General features: G+C 36.0%; 1 protein-coding gene across 21 annotated transcripts in view; it reads right to left on the minus strand.

The window, feature by feature from the left end:
* SESTD1 (SEC14 and spectrin domain containing 1) overlaps positions 1 to 21,158 on the minus strand; it is a 133,899-nt gene that overhangs the window by 24,487 nt on the left and 88,254 nt on the right. For 16 of the 21 annotated variants that reach the window (XM_084999991.1, XM_084999994.1, XM_084999992.1 and 13 more), the window contains 5 exons: positions 13,611 to 13,733; positions 6,155 to 6,349; positions 5,514 to 5,628; positions 3,299 to 3,458; positions 29 to 110 (listed from right to left, as the gene is read on the minus strand). In XM_084999991.1, coding sequence (XP_084856117.1) covers positions 29 to 110; positions 3,299 to 3,458; positions 5,514 to 5,628; positions 6,155 to 6,349; positions 13,611 to 13,733 — 675 coding nt within the window. The remainder of the gene's footprint in view (positions 1 to 28; positions 111 to 3,298; positions 3,459 to 5,513; positions 5,629 to 6,154; positions 6,350 to 13,610; positions 13,734 to 21,158) is intronic. The other 5 variants (XR_014829844.1, XR_014829846.1, XR_014829843.1 and 2 more) reach the window with 1 other exon arrangement.

A 21,158-nucleotide genomic window follows, 5' to 3' on the forward strand; every position in this document is an offset into this window, starting at 1 on the left:
GTACATAATGCGCTTGATTGATCTTTACCTGGGCAGCATCTTCTTCACATTTAAACAACTGCACCATTTGAAGCATCTTTAATCTTCGCACATCTACCATGTCTTCACATCTAATAAATCCAACCATAAATTTAGGACAATATTTCAGTTTTATTGATAACTAATATAACACCATCATCTGGCACATATGTTTCACAGTATACTAAAATACTTAGTCCCATGCTATGGAGACTGCAACTATTTTGTATTTGTAAGAATTTTAAGGACATCTATGTCTATGTTGCATCAAAACCTCAAAACACCTCAATGATACTGAATCACAAACCCTCTTGAATATAGCATGGATTCTGTAAACTACTGAAGCCAAAAGCAAAATTAGTACACTAAAACTCAAAGAAATATCTATTGCCAATCAGCATTAAACAAGCTTCAAAGATAATGTGAAGTTTCTAAAACAAACTTAGAGGATGATGCTCCGAAGAAATAAAAAAACCTTAAACATTTTCACTATATTACCCGAGTAATATCTAATTTTGAATTAAAAAAATCCCCTCCATCTATGTTCTTAAGAAAGAAAAAAACTATCTTGATCACTGAGTGGAGAAAAACACAATTCATAGTATTTTTTAATTTTACTACAGTCTGCTTGGATAGTATACAGATTATACTTTTAAGCTGACTTGATCCAGCTCAGCTCTGATTCATTCCCTTCATTCCCAGGCAATTCAATGTACTTTAGATGGGAAGGGGGAACTCGCTGCAGTACCAAGTAACAATAATAAGTTACCCAGGAGGTTCTGGGCTCCACTATAGCTCATGTTCTTAAGGAAGATTGATAACAATAGTTAAGTCATAGTCCCAAGGCTATTTTTTATAAGGATACCCTCAAAAAAGCCCATAATATATTTTTAAAAAGCAACTTGGTTACGTAATTCCACAAGGGACTGAGGGGAAGTGATCACCATAAATATCTCTAAAATCTGAAGTTAAAAGACAATGTAAGACACTTCGATGATGAAGATGACATACACATATTCAATAAATGTCAAGTACTGGATAACATGTTTGATAAACATAAGACATGGTTGCTACTATTATGATGGTTCCATCTGGGGAAATGGATTTTTAAATAAACAATGTGACAAATACTACTTTGGAGTTGTATGAGGATAGAGAGGAACAAGCAACAAACTTGCCTTAGAAATTTAAAAAGGCTTCAAAGGATAAGCATCACTGAATCTTGAAGAATGAGTAGGAATGCATTATGCAGAAAACAAGAAAAGAAGGATTCTAAGTCATGGATGCATGAAACAGCATGATGCATTCAGGAAAGAGAAAACAAGTGTGTGGTTCTGTGGGAAAGCTAAAGGAGGTAAGATGACGCAGGACAGGATTCTGAAGGGTCTCCTACAGTAGACCAAGGAAAATGATCCTCATCTGAGAAAACAGGAAGTCACTGAGAGGCCTTTCATACAAGAAGTTAGGTGACTGGATGTGCACTTTACAAAGACTGTGCTCATGTACAGCAGACCTTAGAGGAGCAAGGCCAGAGGCAGATAAGAGATAAAATCTTGAAGAAGAAGAAAAAAAAAAAAAAGTTCATGATTCAGACACAGCACAACTTGGGCATTTGAGTAAGCTGTAAAGGATATGGAAGGGTAAGGATTTCAGTAAATCCTTGGAATAAACCTCAAGTTTGGTAGCAGGTAGTATTTTTAACCTGAATAGGAAATTAAAGGATAAGAACAAGCTTTGAAGGATAATGATTCCAATCTGTACATATTTGTTTAAAGTAATATATGGGGCATTCAGGTGGAGATACTCAGTAGGCAAAAGGAATTATGGGTCTTGAGCACAGAGAGGGGCCCCGGTCAGAGCCATAACTACCCAACCATGGCCATATTAAAGTCATCAAAATAGTGAGACTGACTAGGCAGAAGACACAGAGTGAGAACAGAATTTGTCCTCAGAACAAACCCTGAAAGCAGTGAAATTAGTCAAAGGACAAGAAATCAGTGAAGAAAACCAAATAAGAACAAGGTGCCAGAAGGAGGATCATAAGGGTGTTTTTAAAGAAGCCACGGTCCTCAGGGAGTTTCAAGAAGAAAGAAAAAGTCAGTTATGCCTAAAGCTATTCATTGTGGCCAAGCAATGTCGGAACCAAGAGCATTCCCAGAGTTGCGAGCAAGATCAAGCGTTTACTACACGTAGCAATTACAAACTCACTGATGACATCAGTAAGAGCAAAATCAGTGAAATGGTGAGGGTAGAGGTCAGACTGAAAAAGGGGTGAAAAGTAAACTGGAAGTAGTGAAGAAGCCGCATAACTGCAAATTAGACTGTCAATGGCAGCTATCAGGATGGAGAGAGCCCTTGGGCTAGAAGACAGAGGGTTGAAGAGGATGGTATATGCATGCCTGTAACTGTTTAATTTTTTTAAATAAGAGATATTTAAGTATGTCAATGAAAGGCAGGGATCCAAGTAGAGAATGGGAGCTAATGGAGTGAGGAGACATGGGGGTACAGAGATTTGATAATAGCAGAGATCTATCCTTTGTGATTAGAATAAATAATGACACAGGTAAGTTTGTAGATATGAGGGAGAAGAAAATTCTATCTAATGACTATTTTCTCTGTGATACAGGGGGGCAGTTTCTGTGATAACATTAAAATTTCTCAGTGTGCAAAAATTTCACACAACCACACCAGATGTATATACCAGTATATATTAATTTAATCCTATACTTTGTAATACTCTGCAACTGCTATTCCAAATTGAGTATTCAAAGAATTCTTTAAATTCCTAGTTCTATATCAAATGAAACTAGACATCATCTTACTCAGAGACTATTAGCTAATCCCAGAGCAAATCTAAGAACAATGGATGAGTGATAATTTGTGAGAAGTTTTTAGATGAAGAAACAGATCAACACAGATGACAAGTTTAACAGCAACTCTAAACCCAATGATAACGGAAAAGCATCAATCTCCCAAAGAGTTTCCTTAAAGGACAGAAGAGTCATAGGCTACACTGGGAATATGGAACATGATGTACTTGATTATAAGTGAAATTTTTACTACTGAGTAAAAAGGGAAAAGGTACCCATTCATTGACCAAATTGTCATTATTTGCTATAATTATATACAGTAATTATTACATTTACCAAAAACCTACTACATGCCTACTATATAACAAGTAAAATCTTTTAATGTGTATGGAAAATATAAATTATCAGTTTTCATTTTAATTAATATTATGTTGTCTTAGCAAAAATGAACATTAACAGTCAAACTTTGCCTTTGTTTCCTAAGCTGCATATCTTCCATCACTCCTTGTATGTGGTCCACATTTTCTTTATTTTCAATGGTTACATCTTTTCCATAGGCCCAGGATGCCTGATTGGAGATCTGATCCAGAAGACCTTGACCTTTTTCACGCAAACCTTGCAATCCTACATCTAAAACAAAAGGTACTAGATTTAATCTCTTAAACAAGAGGTACTTTCCCTCCCTCAAGTAAATACTCTCAGCAGATATTGTACTTGAATTCTAAGTATAACAATTTTGTACATTAAAGTGCCTTGGGATGAAGCCCTCTGAATATTTCAGTCAATTACCCCTTTAAATGTGGCTCAAACTGGAGCTCCCCCTAACTCAAATTCTCCCTAAAGAGAATTTCCAGAGGGTGAATTTCCATAAATAATAATAGGAAGAAAGTGTGAGAATTTCTATTTTGGTAAGTAAGATTTTCCATTTTTTTCCTTTCTTGCTTTTATGTAGTTCAATTTTTAGAAGAACAAGGCAAATGTTTTGTTCAAAAAATATATGAATTGCCAAAAAAAAAAAAAAGACTTTAAAACATTTAAGCAATGCATTTTCCCTGTAAGAGGACACTGAACATTTTGAGTGTATCCGCTATCTAGCAGACAGACACCCAACGAGAAACTACACTTAGAGAATTGTTCACAAGGCTCTAAAATAGGTAAATATACTGGAATTTTCTCTTTTCTCAAGTAAAAATATGGTTCAAGAGAACTTCTGAAATTTCGAAACAAATTTCACTTGGCATATATAATACTAAATATGTATTATGTGGAGTTCCCATCATGGCTCAGCAGAAATGAATCTGACTAGTATCCTTGCGGATGCGGGTTTGATCCCTGGCCTCACTCAGTGGGTTAAGGATCTAGTGTTGCTGTGAGCTGTGGTGAGGGTCGCAGACGTGGCTCAGATCTGGCATTGCTCTGGCTGGGGTGCAGGTCAGCAGCTATAGCTGATCTGACCCCTGGGAACTTTCATATGACACTCTTGCAGCCCTAAAAAGAAAAAAAAAAAAGAAAAAAGAAAAAAAAGAAGTATTATGCATATTATCTATTAAAATAACAAAGACTGTAAGCAAGTAAAATGTCATCTTACTTGATTTTTTTCTTCTTTTTTTGTGCTTTTTGGGCTGCATCTGAGGTATAGGAAATTTCCTAGGTTAGGGGTTGAATTGGAGCTGCAGCTGTCGGCTTACGCCACAGCTACAGCAATGCAGGACCCAAGCTGCATCTTCAAGATGTGTACCACATCTCACAGCAGCAACAGATCGTTAACCCTCTGAGCGAGGCCAGGGATCGAACCTGTATCCTCATGGATACTAGTCAGGTCTGTAACTCACTGAACCACAACAGGAACTCCCTTACCTACTTTTTTCCAAACCCATTCCCCTCAAGTCTTTTTCAAAATTAATCAATTTGATTCAATCACAGATCACCATTTTCTATTAAATCTCTGCTTTAAGTTTCTGCTTCCTCTCTTCTGTTCACCTTTGCCCTCCTGTCCCACTCAATACATCTTCCCCTTCCATTTTTATATCCACTAACACTTCTCCTGGTCATAAGCTAGGGAAATTCACTACAATTCCTACTGTTGTAAAATTTAAAAGGCCTTAGTGTCAAGTGGAAGAACTAGTTTAATGAAATTGGAATAATGAAATAATGAAATTAAACTAGAGAACTAGTTTAATGAAATGGAATAATTGAAATAATGAAATCCTCTCTTTGGAGAGAATGTAACCTTGGCAATATTTCTAATTTAGAGAAACAAATGCACAGAACCAAACCAACTATTTTTTTTCACAAGGTTAGGATATAGCAACAACAAAAATCATTGCATAAAACACAGTTTGGGCATACAGGATTTGTCACAGAACACTTCACAGCTAATTACAGTTTATGCATGCACTACAAATAACTGTTCATAGAATATGCAAGACATAGCACCTGTAGATATGGCTGGGTAAACAAGAAAGGCTAAAGGACCAATGAAGGAAGCGTGACTGACCAACAATGAAAAAAAACTGTAGCATAAATTATACCCTTCCGGGGAATAAAACCTTTTTCATACTAAATTTTCCTGTGTTCCCTGTAAATAATTATAATTAGTTCAATATAGGTTTATTTGTCTAACCATAGTGATGATATTTTTTAAAAAAGAACCCTTATGTTTCAGCATTTTTAAAATCTGCTTACCAACACTTTTCAGCTTCTCTTCAAGCAGTTTTAAAGTTTGCTGAATCGATGCTCCATCAGCTGGTGCTACATCTACGCACAACATCCCTAATAAGCCATCCAACTGCTGAGACAACTAAAGCAGAGGGACACCAAAGAGATAACCCTGATGTAATCAGCATCTAAAGTGTTTAATGATTAATGAGGTTTATATCTAATGAGGTTATCACAATTATACTTGAAAAAGACTATGTTGTTAAAAGACAAGGACAAATAATTAAACACATATTATCTGAAAGACAAGAAAGACAGAAGCATGCACCAGGAAGACAAGGGAGTATGTCCAGGTCAGCAGAATATAAAAAAGTATTGAAACTTTCATTTCAATCCACCTTATAAAGCATGAACATTAAAAAACTATCAAAATGAAAGATATCTATTACATTGGGACACTCAAACCAAAAAAAAATTTAGTTGCATGCAGAATAACTTAAAAGTAATTTAAAAAAAAAAACAAAGAATTTTATCTTATTTCCCCCACCAGTGAATTATTTTATTGTTACAGAAAAATAATTAGGAGACATGCAAACCTGCAAAAATGATGTGCAGATAAGTATTCAGATAATCTGAAGAAAAGAAAAGCAATCAGAATAGAAACTTACATCTTGGGCAACACCGTGAAATTCAAGAGCTGCTTGTAAAAGATTCTGCCTAAATTCCAGCTGACTGGCCTGTCGATAACAAACATCACTAAGTTGTTGCTGCAGCGACTTCAGTTCCACAAGATCTTCCTCATCCCCAGCATTTAAGAGTGCTGCAATTTGCTGATTAAGTTCTACATATACTGCAAACCACTCCTGCAATAAGACGTTAAAAAATAAATTAAGGATCAGATTAGTTCCTGAAGAACTATATTACATTCTATAGTATCTCCAGATACACTAAGTAATATATATGATAATTTTCTAAAGCAAAAATACTTAAATTGAGGACAAAAATTACCCAGTGCCCAAATCCCTCCACTGTGATCCCTGGAACTCACTCTTGCCAATAGCAAAATCTACTTTCTCATCCTGGCCTCTAAATGTTCCCTTCTCTTTCTTGTTCTATGTGAAACCTGTCATGATCAGAGAAAGCAAATAGTCTTGCACCCCTCTACTGACTACTGTTTTTGTTTCCATAGTCAAATTACCACAAGCCTGGAGGTAGGGGAGGTGGCTGCCTCACTTCTAATTACTATTTGCAGACCAGTTCTTCTCCCTCTTCTCTCAAAAACCACATCCCCTATTAAGGGCACAGTGTGGGATTACATCCTGCTGACCATTCCTGTTGCATACCCTCATCTCAGAGTTACTGGAATTCGCTGCCTTCCTCTCAGTGCCTGCCTTCTTACTGACTTCTACCGTGCCATGCCAACATCTCAACATTGAATTCATGGTTCCCTGATGCCCTCCCTTCCTCACTTCTAACTATCTTTTCTTCACCCCACTTCAGCTACCTACTACAACAACAAAAAATCTTGTCATTATCATATACTATTTTACAGCCCCCAAATCTTAAGAATCCTATTCTCTAAGCCACAAGCTACTAACTCTGCCCACTCCTACAGCCCCATGAGATCCATCAAATCCCACTGACCTCAGCATGTTTTATTGTCCAGCCTTAGCTACACTGCTCTCCACTCCCTCTTTCCCCAACTTATTATACAGTTAAGTTCTGTATAATAAGACAGTAATACTCGAAAGCCTCAGGACTGTCTTTTCTCTTTACTAAGGGTATGATTTTCATCAAGTCATTAAATCTTTCAAGACCTATTTCTTTACAGCAGTATTTTTCAACTGGTGGCCATTTTGCTCCCTAGGGGACTTTTGGCAGTACCTAGAGACATTTTTGGCTGTCACAGCTAGGGAGGGAGGGATGCTACTGCATCTAGTGTGTAGAGGCCAGTGATGCTACTAAATACCTATAATCACAGGACAGCCCCTGCAACAAAGACTTATCAATAAAAAAATCAATAATGCTGAGGACAAGGAAACTGGTTCTATACAGTTGTCCCTCAGTATCCTAGAGGGACTGGTGCTAGGAATTCCAAAATCCATAGATGCTCAAGTCCCATTCTCAGCCCTCCGTTTTTGCAGTTACAGAGGAGTAACTGTACAAGAGTGCTGGTAATACTTGTCTTACCCATTTTACTGGTTACTATATGGATTTAGGTAATATACGTAAAATGCTTTTTAAACTAGTGATTATAAAGGTTAATGGAGACTGGCTGATTTAAAGCAGAAAATATTGTCTCAGAAAATTACCACTGTTGTGCTCTAAAATTGAAAGAGATTTCAGAGTCTTCTTTATAGTGCTTACAAATTTAGTTAATACTCTAAATAAATAGATCTTAATTCTTTGAAGAAGTAAAAGCAATGATTCAGAGAAAAACAGCAAAGTAAAGGATTAGAGTCTTGGGATAGTATTTTTTGCAGTGAGAACTATCTACATCAGATTACCTGATGGTTATTTACAATACCTAAGCTCCCCTCAACCTACTAAATCAGAGTGTATGGGGGTGTGACTCTGCAACATGTTAACAAATTAATCATGTGACTCTCATAACCACTAAGGTTTCAGAACTATCATCCTGAAGCTGATTTTTTTTCCCCTGGTTTAAACATGTGAAATATACACCTTAGTAACCAGACTAGAGATGCAGACAATTTAAGAACTATGTCTTATAAAATTAACACCTGAAATTAGGACTTGGGTTGTCAAAAAGAAATAATCAGTCTCTCTGAGATGTGGAGGAAAAAATTTTCCATCAAAATGTTCTTTCTTAGGAAATAGGGATACATAGATTTATAGAACCTTAGGTAAATAAGCTATATTCAGTTCAGTTATGGGCATTCTCTTGCCTATCTCTTATGAACATTTAACTGTACAGAAAATTATTATTTCATATTTCAAAAAACAAAAAACAATAAACTAGGAATTCCCACTGTGCATTGTGGTTTAAGAATCTGACTGTAAGAAAACTATAGGCCAATATCCTTGATGAATATAGATGCAAAAATTCTCAACAATATTTTAGCCAACCGTATCCAACAACATATAAAAAAGATCATATACCACGACCAATTGGGATTCACCCCAGGTTCACCAGGATGGTTCAACATATGCAAATCAATCAACAAACGTCATACACCACATTAACAAAAGAAAAGTCAAAAACCACAGGATCATCTCAATAGACACAGAAAAAGCATTTGACAAGGTCCAATATCCATTCATGATAAAAACTCTTACAAAAGCAGGTATAGAGGGAACATACCTTAACATAATAAAAGCCATTTACGACAAAACCACAGCAAATATAATACTCAATGAAAAAAAGCTGAAAGCCTTCCCTCTAAAATCTGGAACAAGACAAGGATGCCCACTCTCACTGCTTTTATTCAATGTAGTATTGGAAGTCCCAGCCACAGCAATAGGACAAGCAAAAGAAATAAAAGGTATCCAAATTGGAAGAGAAGAGGTGAAATTGTCACTGTATGCAGATGACATGCTACTATATATAGAAAACCCTAAGGACTCAACCCAAAAACTACTCAAACTGATCAACAACTTCAGCAAAGTAGCAGGATATAAGATTAACATTGGAAATCAGTCGCATTTCTGCATACTAACAATGAAATATTAGAAAAGGAATACAAAAACACAATAACTTTTAAAAATCACATCCAAAAAAATCAAATACCTGGAATAAATGTGACCAAGGAGGTGAAGGACTTATATGCTGAGAATGATAAAACATTAATCAAGGAAATTAAAGAGGATTAAAAGAAATGGAAAGATATTCAATGCTCCTGGGTTGGAAAAATTAATATTGTAAAAATGGCCATACTACCCAAAGCAATCTACAGATTCAAGGAAATCCCTATCAAACTACCCATGACATTATTCACAGAACTAGAACAAATAATCCAAAAATTTATACGGAACCATAAAAGACCCAGAATTGCTAAAGCAATCCCGAGGAATGAAAACCAAGCAGGAGGCATAACTCTACCTGACATCAGGTTAAATTACAAAGCCACAGAAATCAAGACAGTGTGGTACTGGTACCAAAACAGACATACAAACCAACAGAACAGAACAGAGAACCCAGAAACAAACCTATGGTCAATTAATCTTCAACAAAGGAGGCACGAATATAAAATGGGAAAAAAAAAAACAAAAACAGTCTTTTCAGCAAGTGGTGCTGGGAAAACTGGACAGCTGCATGTAAATCAATGAACATGGAACACACCCTCACACCATGCACAAAAATAAACTCAAAATGGCTTAAAAACTTAAATGTAAGACAAGACACCATCAAACTCCTAGAAGAGAACATAGGCAAAACATTCTCTGATATCAACCTTACAAATGTTTTCTCAGGTCAGTCTCCCAAAGCAATAGAAATAAAAGCAAAAATAAACCAATGGGACCTAATAAAACTGACAAGCTTTTTGCACAGCAAAGGAAACTAAAAAGAGAACAAAAAAGACAACTTACAGAATGGGAGAAAAATAGTTTCAAATGATGCAACTGACAAGGGCTTAATCACTGAAATATACAAACAACTTAAACAACTCAATGGTAAAAAGACACAACAACCCAACTGATAAATGGGCAAAAGACCTGAATAAACATTTCTCCAAGTAAGATATACGGAAGGCCAATAGGCACATGAAAAAATGTTCATCACTGATTATTAGAGAAATGCAAGTCAAAACTACTACGAGGTACCATCTCATACCAGTCAGAATGGCCATCATTAATAAGCTCACAAATAACAAATGCTGGAGAGGATGCGGAAAAAAGGGAACCCTCCTTCACTACTGGTAGGAATGTAAACTGGTACAACCACTATGGAAAACAGTATGAAGGTACCTTTGAAAACTACATATAGAACTACCATATGACCCAGCAATCCCACTCTTGGGCACATATCCAGACAAAACTTTCCTTAAAAAAGACACATTTACCTCCATGTTCATTGCAGCACTATTCACAATGTTGCATACTGTTGCATACTATTTTGTTGCATACTATTTTGTTGCATACTGTTTTGTTGCATACTATTAATACCACAAGACACCAGCATTCTCTTTAGAGACCAGAGGTCACTACTGCGGGGGGCGGGGGGAAGGGGGATGCTGACAGAATCTTAAAGCAGCTTCAGAGATTTATGCCTCTGCACATTCCTCTCATGTGTTTTTTCCCACCACTCATCTACCTTCATCTAAAAGCTAAAATAAGATTTATTATTAAAGACATGGAAACAACCTAAATGTCCATCAGCAGATGAATGGATTAAGAAGATATGGTATATATACACAATGGAATACTATTCAGCCATAAAGAAGAACAAAATAATGCCATCTGCAGAAACATGGGTGGAACTAGAGACTCTCATACTAAGTGAAGTATGTCAGAAAGAGAAAAACAAATACTATATGACATCACTTATATCTGGAATCTAATATATAGCACAAATGAACCTTTCCACAGAAAAGAAAATCATGGACATGGAGAACAGACTTATGGCTGCCAAGGGGGAGAGGGAGGGAGGGAGTGGGATGGACTGGGAATTTGGTGTTAGCAGATGCAAAACTATTGCTTTTGGAATGGATAAGCAATGAGATCCTGCTGTACGGCACTGGGAACTATATCTAGTCACTTATGATAAAGCATGATAATGTAAGAAAAAAGAATGTATACATGCATGTATGACTGCGTCACCTTGCTGTACAGTAGAAAATTGACAGAACACTGTAAACCAGCTATAGTGGAAAAAATAAAAATCATTATAAAATATAAATTTAAAACAATAATATATGATACACATTGATATATAGATATAGATCTCTTAGGAATTAATGCGTATAAAATAAAAATGTAAAGAACTACATGGGAATGATAAACATGTCTGATACTGCTTGAGAGAAAGGGAGAGCTTTCAATAGCCAGTCCTGTTTTACACAAGTGAGCATTTATGCTCCTGTATGTGCCAAAGATGCAACTCTTAATATAAAGAATAACTATACCTTTGTCACTTCAGCCTTTTGAAATAATAGGCAGAAGTGAAAATACCCAAGTACTTTTGTTTAAACCATAAGAAAAAAAAAGAATCTGACTCTATCTGCTGGGGTCACAGCTGTGCCTCAGATTCAATCCCTGGACCCAGGAACTTCCATATGCCATACTGTGGCCTTAAAAAACAACAACTCCAATATTATATGGGGTTTGGATTCAGATGGTAGATAAGAAATGAATTTGGATGTTCACATACTAGGACAAAGGCAGTCTTCAGGATTAATACTGGAAATGTATGTGAATTGGTGGTGATGCACAGTTGGTGAAATAATGAGTATTTATACTTTATACTATGATATAGGAATCTCAATCTAGGAGGAAAGAAACATTGCTGATTCGCTTAGGCTAAGATGTTAGGAAGAAATGGGGTCTTGATCCCTCATGTAGACAGACCTGTTTTGTTGCATACTATTAATACCACAAGACACCAGCATTCTCTTTAGAGACCAGAGGTCACTACTGCGGGGGGCGGGGGGAAGGGGGATGCTGACAGAATCTTAAAGCAGCTTCAGAGATTTATGCCTCTGCACATTCCTCTCATGTGTTTTTTCCCACCACTCATCTACCTTCATCTAAAAGCTAAAATAAGATTTATTATTGAGCTAAAATACTTTAAAATTTATGTTAATTTAATCATTGTTATGTACCTTAATATTTTTTCTGTTGTGTTTACCTACTATTCAAAATTCAAGTAAACTTCTTATTGAAGTTCCTTAACAAAAAACCTACATATTAGTAGAATTTTCATTTTCTATATATATTGGTACTGAATAGCCTAATCAATATGGATTTATTTTATCTTTACTTTTTTTTTTTTAGGGGTGCACCTGTGGTATAAGGAAGCTACAGCCACTGGGCTAGGGGTCGAACTGGAGCTACAGACACTGGGCTACACCACAGCAGCAATGCAGGATGTGAGCCATGTCTGTGACCTACACCACAGCTCATGGCAATGTCAGATCCCCAACCCAGAGTGAGGCCAGGAATCAAACCCACAACCTTATGGATACTAGTGGGATTTTGTTTTCACTGCATCACAATGGGAACTCCTAATTTTTGGCTTTACTTCTGATAATTGCTTTTATAAAGACTAAAATTTCATACTTGAAAGAGAACTTTAACACAAAATGGAATATTAAAAGTTTCTCCAAATTCCACCCATATTAAGCAATCAATATACTAGAAATTAGTCATCATAATTTCCTAAGATCTGAACAATTCCAATATAGGCTTTAAAGTGCTGACTTATTTACAAAGAGAAAAGAAAAATTTTAATAAAATATTAGAATATCTTAAACATCATAAGCTAATATACTCATCCTGCATTAACCTATGTTCAAGGTGATAATGCAGTGCCACCTATTGGTTAAAACAGTGCAATTCAAGTATTGCTTTCTAGAACCTGATGGAATTTTTTTTCTGAATTTTCAATCCCTGGTTGGTTGCATCCTTGGATACGTGTAGAACCTGCGGATAAAGAGGTAAACTGCATATACAGTGTCTTTGCAATTTTTCTAGTTAGTACTTGCAAGATACCTAAAAATGAAATCCCATAATTGAAAAATCTATATATTTTATGCATTTCACAGGTCCTAACATAATGGTTTTTTCTTTCACGGTGGGAAAAAAAAAAAAAAACTGTTTAAATTTGTATTTAACTTATAATTCCTATTGCTAAGGTTATACTTTCAAAACTGAGGAATATAGATGAAGGTTTTATTTTTGTACTATCACTTTCTTCTGTGACTGTAATTTTTAAAATTTCACATGACTTGTGTTTCTATAAAAGTATTTAAAACTATACTGGAGACTAAATCAAAACCAAACTTCTAATGAATATGTACTAAGTGGTTAAAATGTACTTGATGGCCATTAAACATACTGTACTTTATGCATTTAGATACGGCAACTTATCACTTAGTACACACACGCTATTAATTATGTCCATTAATAATAGCACTGTAACTTGCAGAGGAAAAAGCTTCTCACACTGTGCTGGCTCTCAATCTCTTCGTGCTTCTGCTGTAGGGCTTGGGAAGCCCGAATGGAGTCTCCAATCCCCCACTGGGCTCTCAGTTGTTCTGATCCAGGCCCTTCAAGCCAGTTCACAACCTATGAATGGAAGTTGAGATGAAACTTTAAAGTAATCAAAAGCTTTTCAAACTTTCATTCTAGCTGGATTTCCCCTCCCACAGTTCCTCAAGTATTCTTAATTTAAATTCTTTAAATTTTATTGTACAGGCAGTAAATGTTTCTTTTGGAACTATCCTGCTATAATGTGACAAATTTTCCAAGGCCTAAATTTAAAGGAATGTAAACTGTAGCACCTTAGCCTTTCAGCTATCTGATCATCCTCCAGGGAAAAGAAATCTAGAATGTTCTCACAGAGAGGATTAAAAATTAATTTATGATGATAAGAAAATCAGAGAACTCTAGGATTTAAAACTGGAAGGGACATTAGAAATGACATTGGTCAAATTTCTTATCTAACGCTTAAGAAAACTGAATTTCAGAGAGATTAAGTGACTTGCTCAAAGTAAAATAATTATTAAAAAACTAGGACTAAAAGTCATGTGCCCTGACTTATGGTCTAAAGTTCTTCCTGAAGCATTGATAAAACAGAATGAATTAACTGATATATAAAGTTAAAATACTATTTTTCTCACTTTGAAAAGCAAATTAAAAACTGTAGAGTTATAACAATGCAATACCCTCTAGGGGTCTTCTTAGGATCAGCTAAACATGCAGACCCCCAAGACCACCGGTACCATGTCTACTCAGAAGGATGTAGAGAGGGTTCTACAGTTTGCTATTACAGCATCATTGGGTGTTTTTCTTCTGCCAAGTCGCTGAAGCAGTCCAACAGTTCAGGAGATGAGATCCACATGGGACACAGAGAGGAGACACTCTGGCATCAAAACCTCATACCACACAGGGGTCATGCCCACTGTAAAAGTCCCTGAGCTCAAGGATGTCCGAAGTTATGTCTTTCATCAAGTATTAATAGTTCTCCCAGTCTAGATCCAGAATAATTTTTACTACAAGCAATGCTGCCTAGTAACACAGTTGACATTCTAATTTTTATCACGTTTTCAAGGAAACAGAGCTAGATAGTTAAGCAAAGATCAAATTCTCATGCAGTAAGAGGAAAGGTTTTTACTCTACCCACAAACATATAAAACTCTAAACCTACAGAGACACAGTGAAACAATTCTAACAGAAAAAATATTACCAAGCTAAATGATTATTTCTCAAGTGAAATTACAATCAAGAATTCAACAACAGATATACGGTTATGCCCTAAATCGAAACTTATGATAGCTCCCAAAAAGTGAATCAGGATGTCTCTGCAGCATAACATTATAAACCCAGTGGACAGACAGGCTTACTTTAGAATTTTATAATAGAGCATCACAGACCCACAGTGTATTCCATAGTTATTACCAGGTTAAAATATATTTATTTTAAAACCTAACAGTTTATATAATTTTAATTTATATAAAAGTACATCATAGGGAAAAATCATTATATATTCTCTTCCATTAATTTTTCACATGTACTGCATTTTCACATTACTCCAGATTTAAGTGCTGCAGCCAATTCTTATAAAGCACAAATAAATTCTATCCTGTGTTTTCACTGCCATGTAGCTATTGTTATAATTTTCAATGGTTGCAAACCTCTTTTTTAAGAGGGCCAACTTCCTTGGCTGCCTTCATCCCTCACTCCTTCTTGTCTGTCCAACCAATCAATAACCCCATTAAAAAATAAGTAATGTACTACCTCAAATAACTATTATACCTTCTTTCACAACTTCAGTTCTCTATTGTCGAGCATGAATTACTTAGAATGTCCACCAATTCTAAGCAATTCTAAAATGTACATATATACTGCAGTTATATATAACAGCATTTTCTCTAATTCTCTATTGTTTTCCTAGAAAACATCTTCAATAGAGATGTTGGGTCCAAAGATGATGTAAAGTTAATGACTAATAGTATATCCTATGAAATTATAGTCTAAAACATCTGTTTCTACTTGAAATATTTAAGTCATGAAAGTTTTAACTGACAATAACCTTGGCAAGGTATAAAACTGACTACTACTTTTAAAATAGTTCTACCAAATGAAAAACAGAAATCTCTTCAGGTATGTTTTCAAATACTAGTGAGACTGAATAAACTGCAAATGTTTGCTTAGTAACAGCATTTGATCTTTTGTGATTTATCACTTCATGAATGTGTTCATTTATGCCCTGGTATCTTAAATATTAACATATTCTTAGTGTCCACCTTCTCTTTATAAGGTTGTAATACTAGTGAGCAAAAACTCAAAACCAAAAATAGTCTATGCATTATTTTTGACTCACCAGAATAACCTGCTACAATTTTCTTTGCTAAATTCAGTTTTCAGAGTCCTAAAATATACTTGTGGTTGCCAAGAGGGAGAAGGGAGGGAGTGGAGAGGGAGTGGGATGCACTGAGAGTTTGGAGTTAGCAGATGCAAAGTATTACATTTAGAATGGATAGGCAATGAGGTCCTACTATGTAGCACAGGGAGCTATATCCAGTCTCTTGATAGACCATGATTGAAAGATTATATATATATATGACTGGGTTACTTTGCTGTATAGCAGAAATTGGCACAACACTGTAAATCAACTATAATAAAAATTTTTTTAATTAAAAAAATAAACAACAAACGAAAAACAAAAATACAATGCTTTTTGTTCCTCAACATCTTCACTTCTTCTGCTTTACTCTTTTGTAAAAGTTATCTTTGGAGGGGCAGGGTACTAGGATCCTGTTTGTCTCTGTTAGCCTGTGGAAAATATTACTCTTCAACAAAAGAGAAAGATGAGCAGTTTGGTTTGGAGAAAGCACTAGGCATGACTCTGAATTCTGGCTCTGCTTAGGCCACCATCTTTAAATTGGTTTTAATGCTACCTACAGTACAGGGCTGTTGTCAGGAATATACCAGTCATTACATGTGAGACAGGTATTGCAGATGATACCAGTAACTGTTAGCTTCTTTGCTTTCTCATTTTTTTTTCTGAAGGAAAAAGGCTGGTTTCTTCTGTTTATTCACCTTTATAAACTTTGTCTCACATCTCACATCTGTATCTTACAGTAAGATCCATGAGTTTCCTAAGGAGATCCCCAAACTAAGTGTCTTATTCTATGCTTTTTTTTTTTTTTTTTGGCTTTTGGCTTTTGGCTTTTCAGGGATGTACCTGTGGTAGATGGAGGTTTCCAGGCTGGGGTCTAATCAGAGCTGTAGTCAGTGACCTAAACCACAGCCACAGCAATGTCAGACCTGAGCCATGTCTGCGACCTACTACATAGCTCATGGCAATGTCAGATCCTTAACCCACCGAGCGAGGCCCAGGATTGAACCTGCAAACTCATGGTTCCTAGTCGGGTTCGTTTCTGCCGCGCCACAATGGAAACTCCTATTCTATGCTTTCAAACAATGGAAATAAAAATAGTAAGGTTTAAGGAAGCTTACGTAAACATTCTGAAACAATTTTCCATTCCCTTCTGGGGACTCAATTTCTTCTCATTTATTACTATGTATTACAAATATGAGTAGAGAAACATAAAATAGCATTTAAGTATTTTAAACAATTAATAAATTATTTCACCAGAAATTTCTAAATTTTAGAAATATAGGTGGAGGGAGTTCCCATTGTGGCTCAGCAGGAACAAATCTGACTGCTATCCATGAGGTCGCAAGGTTTGATCCCTGGCCTCGCTCAGTGGGTTAAGGATCTGGTGGTGCTGAGAACTGTGGTATAGGTCACAGATGCAGCTTGGATCTGGCATTGCTGTGGTTGTGGTATAGGCTGGCAGCTACAGCTCCAATTTGACCCCTAGCCTGGGAACCTCCATACGCCAAGGGTGCGGCCCTAAAAAGACAAAAAAAAATAAAAAAAATAAAAATATGGGTGGAATAAAAGTATCTCATAAATTTTAACTAATTAATGTGTTACATATTATTTTTAAAAACCTAAGAAAATATTATTTAAACACTTATACTTTGGAATTTTAGAATGCTCCAAACACAAAAGAAGCAGGCTAATATAAATCATAATTGGGGAAAAACAATTCATTAGCATGGAACTTTCAAAGAGCCATAAATCTAAAAATAAAATTTAAATAAAGCAAAAACTCCTTGGGAAAAAAATCAGTTACACAGTCAAGTGTAAACAGAGTTTTAATATATGCCGAAAGTAATTTCCTTTAGTATGCAACATCAGTAGATACTGTAAATATATGACTATTTCTAATAAAAATAATGCAAATTGAGGTTGATGCCCTAGTAAACAAGTCTATTTAAATGCATTAATGACAGTGGTCTGCCAAACTAAGTTATAAAACTTAACTTGTTCAGTCAAAATGAATATTAACTTAGTGAAAAACAGTTTCATGCACAATCCGTATCAATGTGACCTCTCAAATAGTTACATTTCTATGCAAAGTATAACCTTGGAGATATGCTCTTAAAAGCCAGCATTACAAATATTTTAGAGGCCTAAAATGCATAAGACTATCTACCATTTTTTTCTGGTCAGGCTGATTTCTAACGACTGCATGAGAGAATATCTACAAGTATGTGAGGTCAAACCAGGCAGAAGGACATGTCATGCAAATGTCAGCATCTGACCTGAAGAAAGAATATGGAGAACTGGGAACACAGCCTCAAGCTGTACACTTATGCAACTCAAGAGTGTATCCTATTTTGCATCTATGGTTTCTTTCTACAAAGGAAGAAAAGTCACATGGATGATTCTAGAAATAACATTTGCAATGCTGGCAGAAATGACAACCACAATAATAATGAGAATAACGATTGCTTATTTAAGTGAAGTGGCATCATCTCTAATCCAGAAGCATGTGGTATCTGATTTTTTTTTTTTCATTTTCCTACTGTACAGCAAGGGGATCAAGTTATCCTTACATGTATACATTACAATTACATTTTTTCCCCCACCCTTTGTTCTGTTGCAACATGAGTATCTAGACAAAGTTCTCAATGCTATTCAGCAGGATCTCCTCCTAAATCTATTCTAAATTGTGTCTGATAAGCCCAAGCTCCTGATCCCTCCCACTCCCTCCCCCTCCCATCAGGCAGCCACAAGTCTTTTCTCCAAGTCCATGATTTTCTTTTCTGAGGAGATGTGCTGGATATTAGATTCCAGTTATAAGTGATATCATATGGTATTTGTCTTTGTCTTTCTGGCTCATTTCACTCAGGATGAGATTCTCTAGTTCCATCCATGTTGCTGCAAATGGCATTATGTCATTCTTTTTTATGGCTGAGTAGTATTCCATTGTGTATCTGATTTTTAAATGCAGCAGCAGAAGCATGAAGAACTTCTGCATATCACATGAAGTCTAATACTACTGATCTGAACTGTGGGGAATAGATGACTACTAACTACAGTGGTTAGTACTTATAGTTTCTCTATTAGCACTACTGACTTCTTTTGCATTATGTTTTCAGTGATAAGTCAGTAAAAAAAATTGGAAAATTTCAATTTTCACTAATTTTACAAAAGTGGAGATAGTCAACTTAATGATTATCTTTACATAAACAACAAAAAATTTCCCTAAATTTGCAAGACTGAAGATGGTATAATTGTTGCTCTGTGTGTGCTGACATAATCAATACACGTTACTATACAGCTAAACTTAAGTAACTATTTTGAAAAGGGAAATGGATCTTTCCCTAAAATGTGCCCTGTGAAAAACAGTATAGGAACCATTACATGATGAATATTAAATAATATTCTAAACAATTCACATGTAATGCTCATAAGGAAAATTGAATTTTAATGAATTTTATTTGTTTTTAACAATCTCATTACCAGCATCACCATCATTATAATATCATCATCTCCTTTTTCTCATTTATTTTTTCTTTATCCAATTGAGCTGGGCCATCATTTCCAAAACGCATGTCAGTACCTTAACTCCTTTGCCCCTCTGTCTTTTTATCATACCTACAGATTCCATGCAGCAAAACCCAAATGCTGGAGGAACTCCATCACTCATGTCCTCTGATACCTGCACATCAATACCCAGCCCTGAATTGACAGGGTCACACAACACACCAGAAAGCTTCCACTGTAAACTGAAGATGCACACTCTCTGAAAATTACACTTCTGTGGTAATTTCACTTTTCCAATTACGGCAAAGAAAATGTTGAGTCATTTCCACTCCATTTAAACCTTTAATCCTCTAACCACTGTTCCCAATATGCTGCCTTGCTCCAAACCTATACCATCAAGCGGATTACCTTTGTCCCTTACCTTTCCAAAGAGAAAAACAAACAAAAGCAAAAAAACAAAGAACCTCATCACGCAGGAACTCCTTCATCTTCTTGATGCAAACTTATATACATGGAGGCAATTCTGGATTTACCCATCGCCCTCTTATTACAGTGGAGGAGTTCTCCCTCTTCCATTCTAGAGCTAATCCCTTCAACTGTGTTTTAGAGTCCATTCACTTCCCACAGAGTCAAAATTCTCAACAAGTTCCCTACACTCAGTGTCTCCTTCACTACAGCTCACTCTCATTCCTGAATTACTCCAATGTGCTATGGGCCCTACCACTCCATGCCCTGGGATCACCACTGACCTTGATCTTGTGGATTTTTAGTGGACATGCTAAGTCATCCTCTTATTTGTTCAGCCCCATATGATAGGGTTCCCAACTTCGTCCTTAAAAATGCTTTCTTCTTTTAGCTTCCATGACACAGAGCTCTTCACAATTATCTTCTTCGTCTATGGCCATCCTTCACTGTCTTTTTTTCAGGAGTAGGCTCCTCTATCTTGTCTTATATGCTGGAGTTTCTCAAAACTCATTTAAAAAGCCCTCTTCTCATCTACTCTCAGCTCTTTCCTTGGGCAAGTCTCACCCACACCCATGCTTTATTTACCATTCATACAGAGAGATGATAAACAAGTACGTCACCAACCCAGACTTCTCATTTCTGGACCTTCTGTGGATTACTTCTATATAAGGAAAACACCTTCTCCTAGGTGTTTCAAAGACTTGTGAAATTCAACATGTCTAAAACTAAACTCATGCTTTTCCACACCTCTTCCACCCACATGAAAATTCAAACCCTGTGTAGTGTTTCCTAATTAGACAATACTACCATCCATTAAGTCTTGCAAACCAGAAAAATGCTTCATCTCTAATACCACCTTCTTTCTCAACCTTACTCCCTCCACTCTCCTTGGGACTTGGCATGGGTGCAGTTTTACAACTATTCGTATAACTATGTAACCGTGTTCCCTAAAGGCAGGAACTCTTGTTTGTTTTTACTCACCACTACATCCCACCTAGCACAATGTCACACTATTGCAAATACTCATTTTTTTAAATGAACAAATAGATATTATTAATAAAAAATCATTATATTCCAGGCACTAAACATTTTATTAAAATTATCTTTTTAAATCCCTGTAACAGCCTATGAAGTAGATATTATTACTGTTGTTACTGTTTTCATCAGTTTATTGAGGA

The sequence above is a fragment of the Sus scrofa genome, chromosome 15 (genome assembly GCF_054392235.1).
Source record: "Sus scrofa isolate SSC_HxYL_T2T_F1_AM1 chromosome 15, Sscrofa_HxYL_maternal_Yorkshire_Landrace_v2.0, whole genome shotgun sequence".
In the NCBI taxonomy this organism is placed as follows: domain Eukaryota; kingdom Metazoa; phylum Chordata; class Mammalia; order Artiodactyla; family Suidae; genus Sus; species Sus scrofa.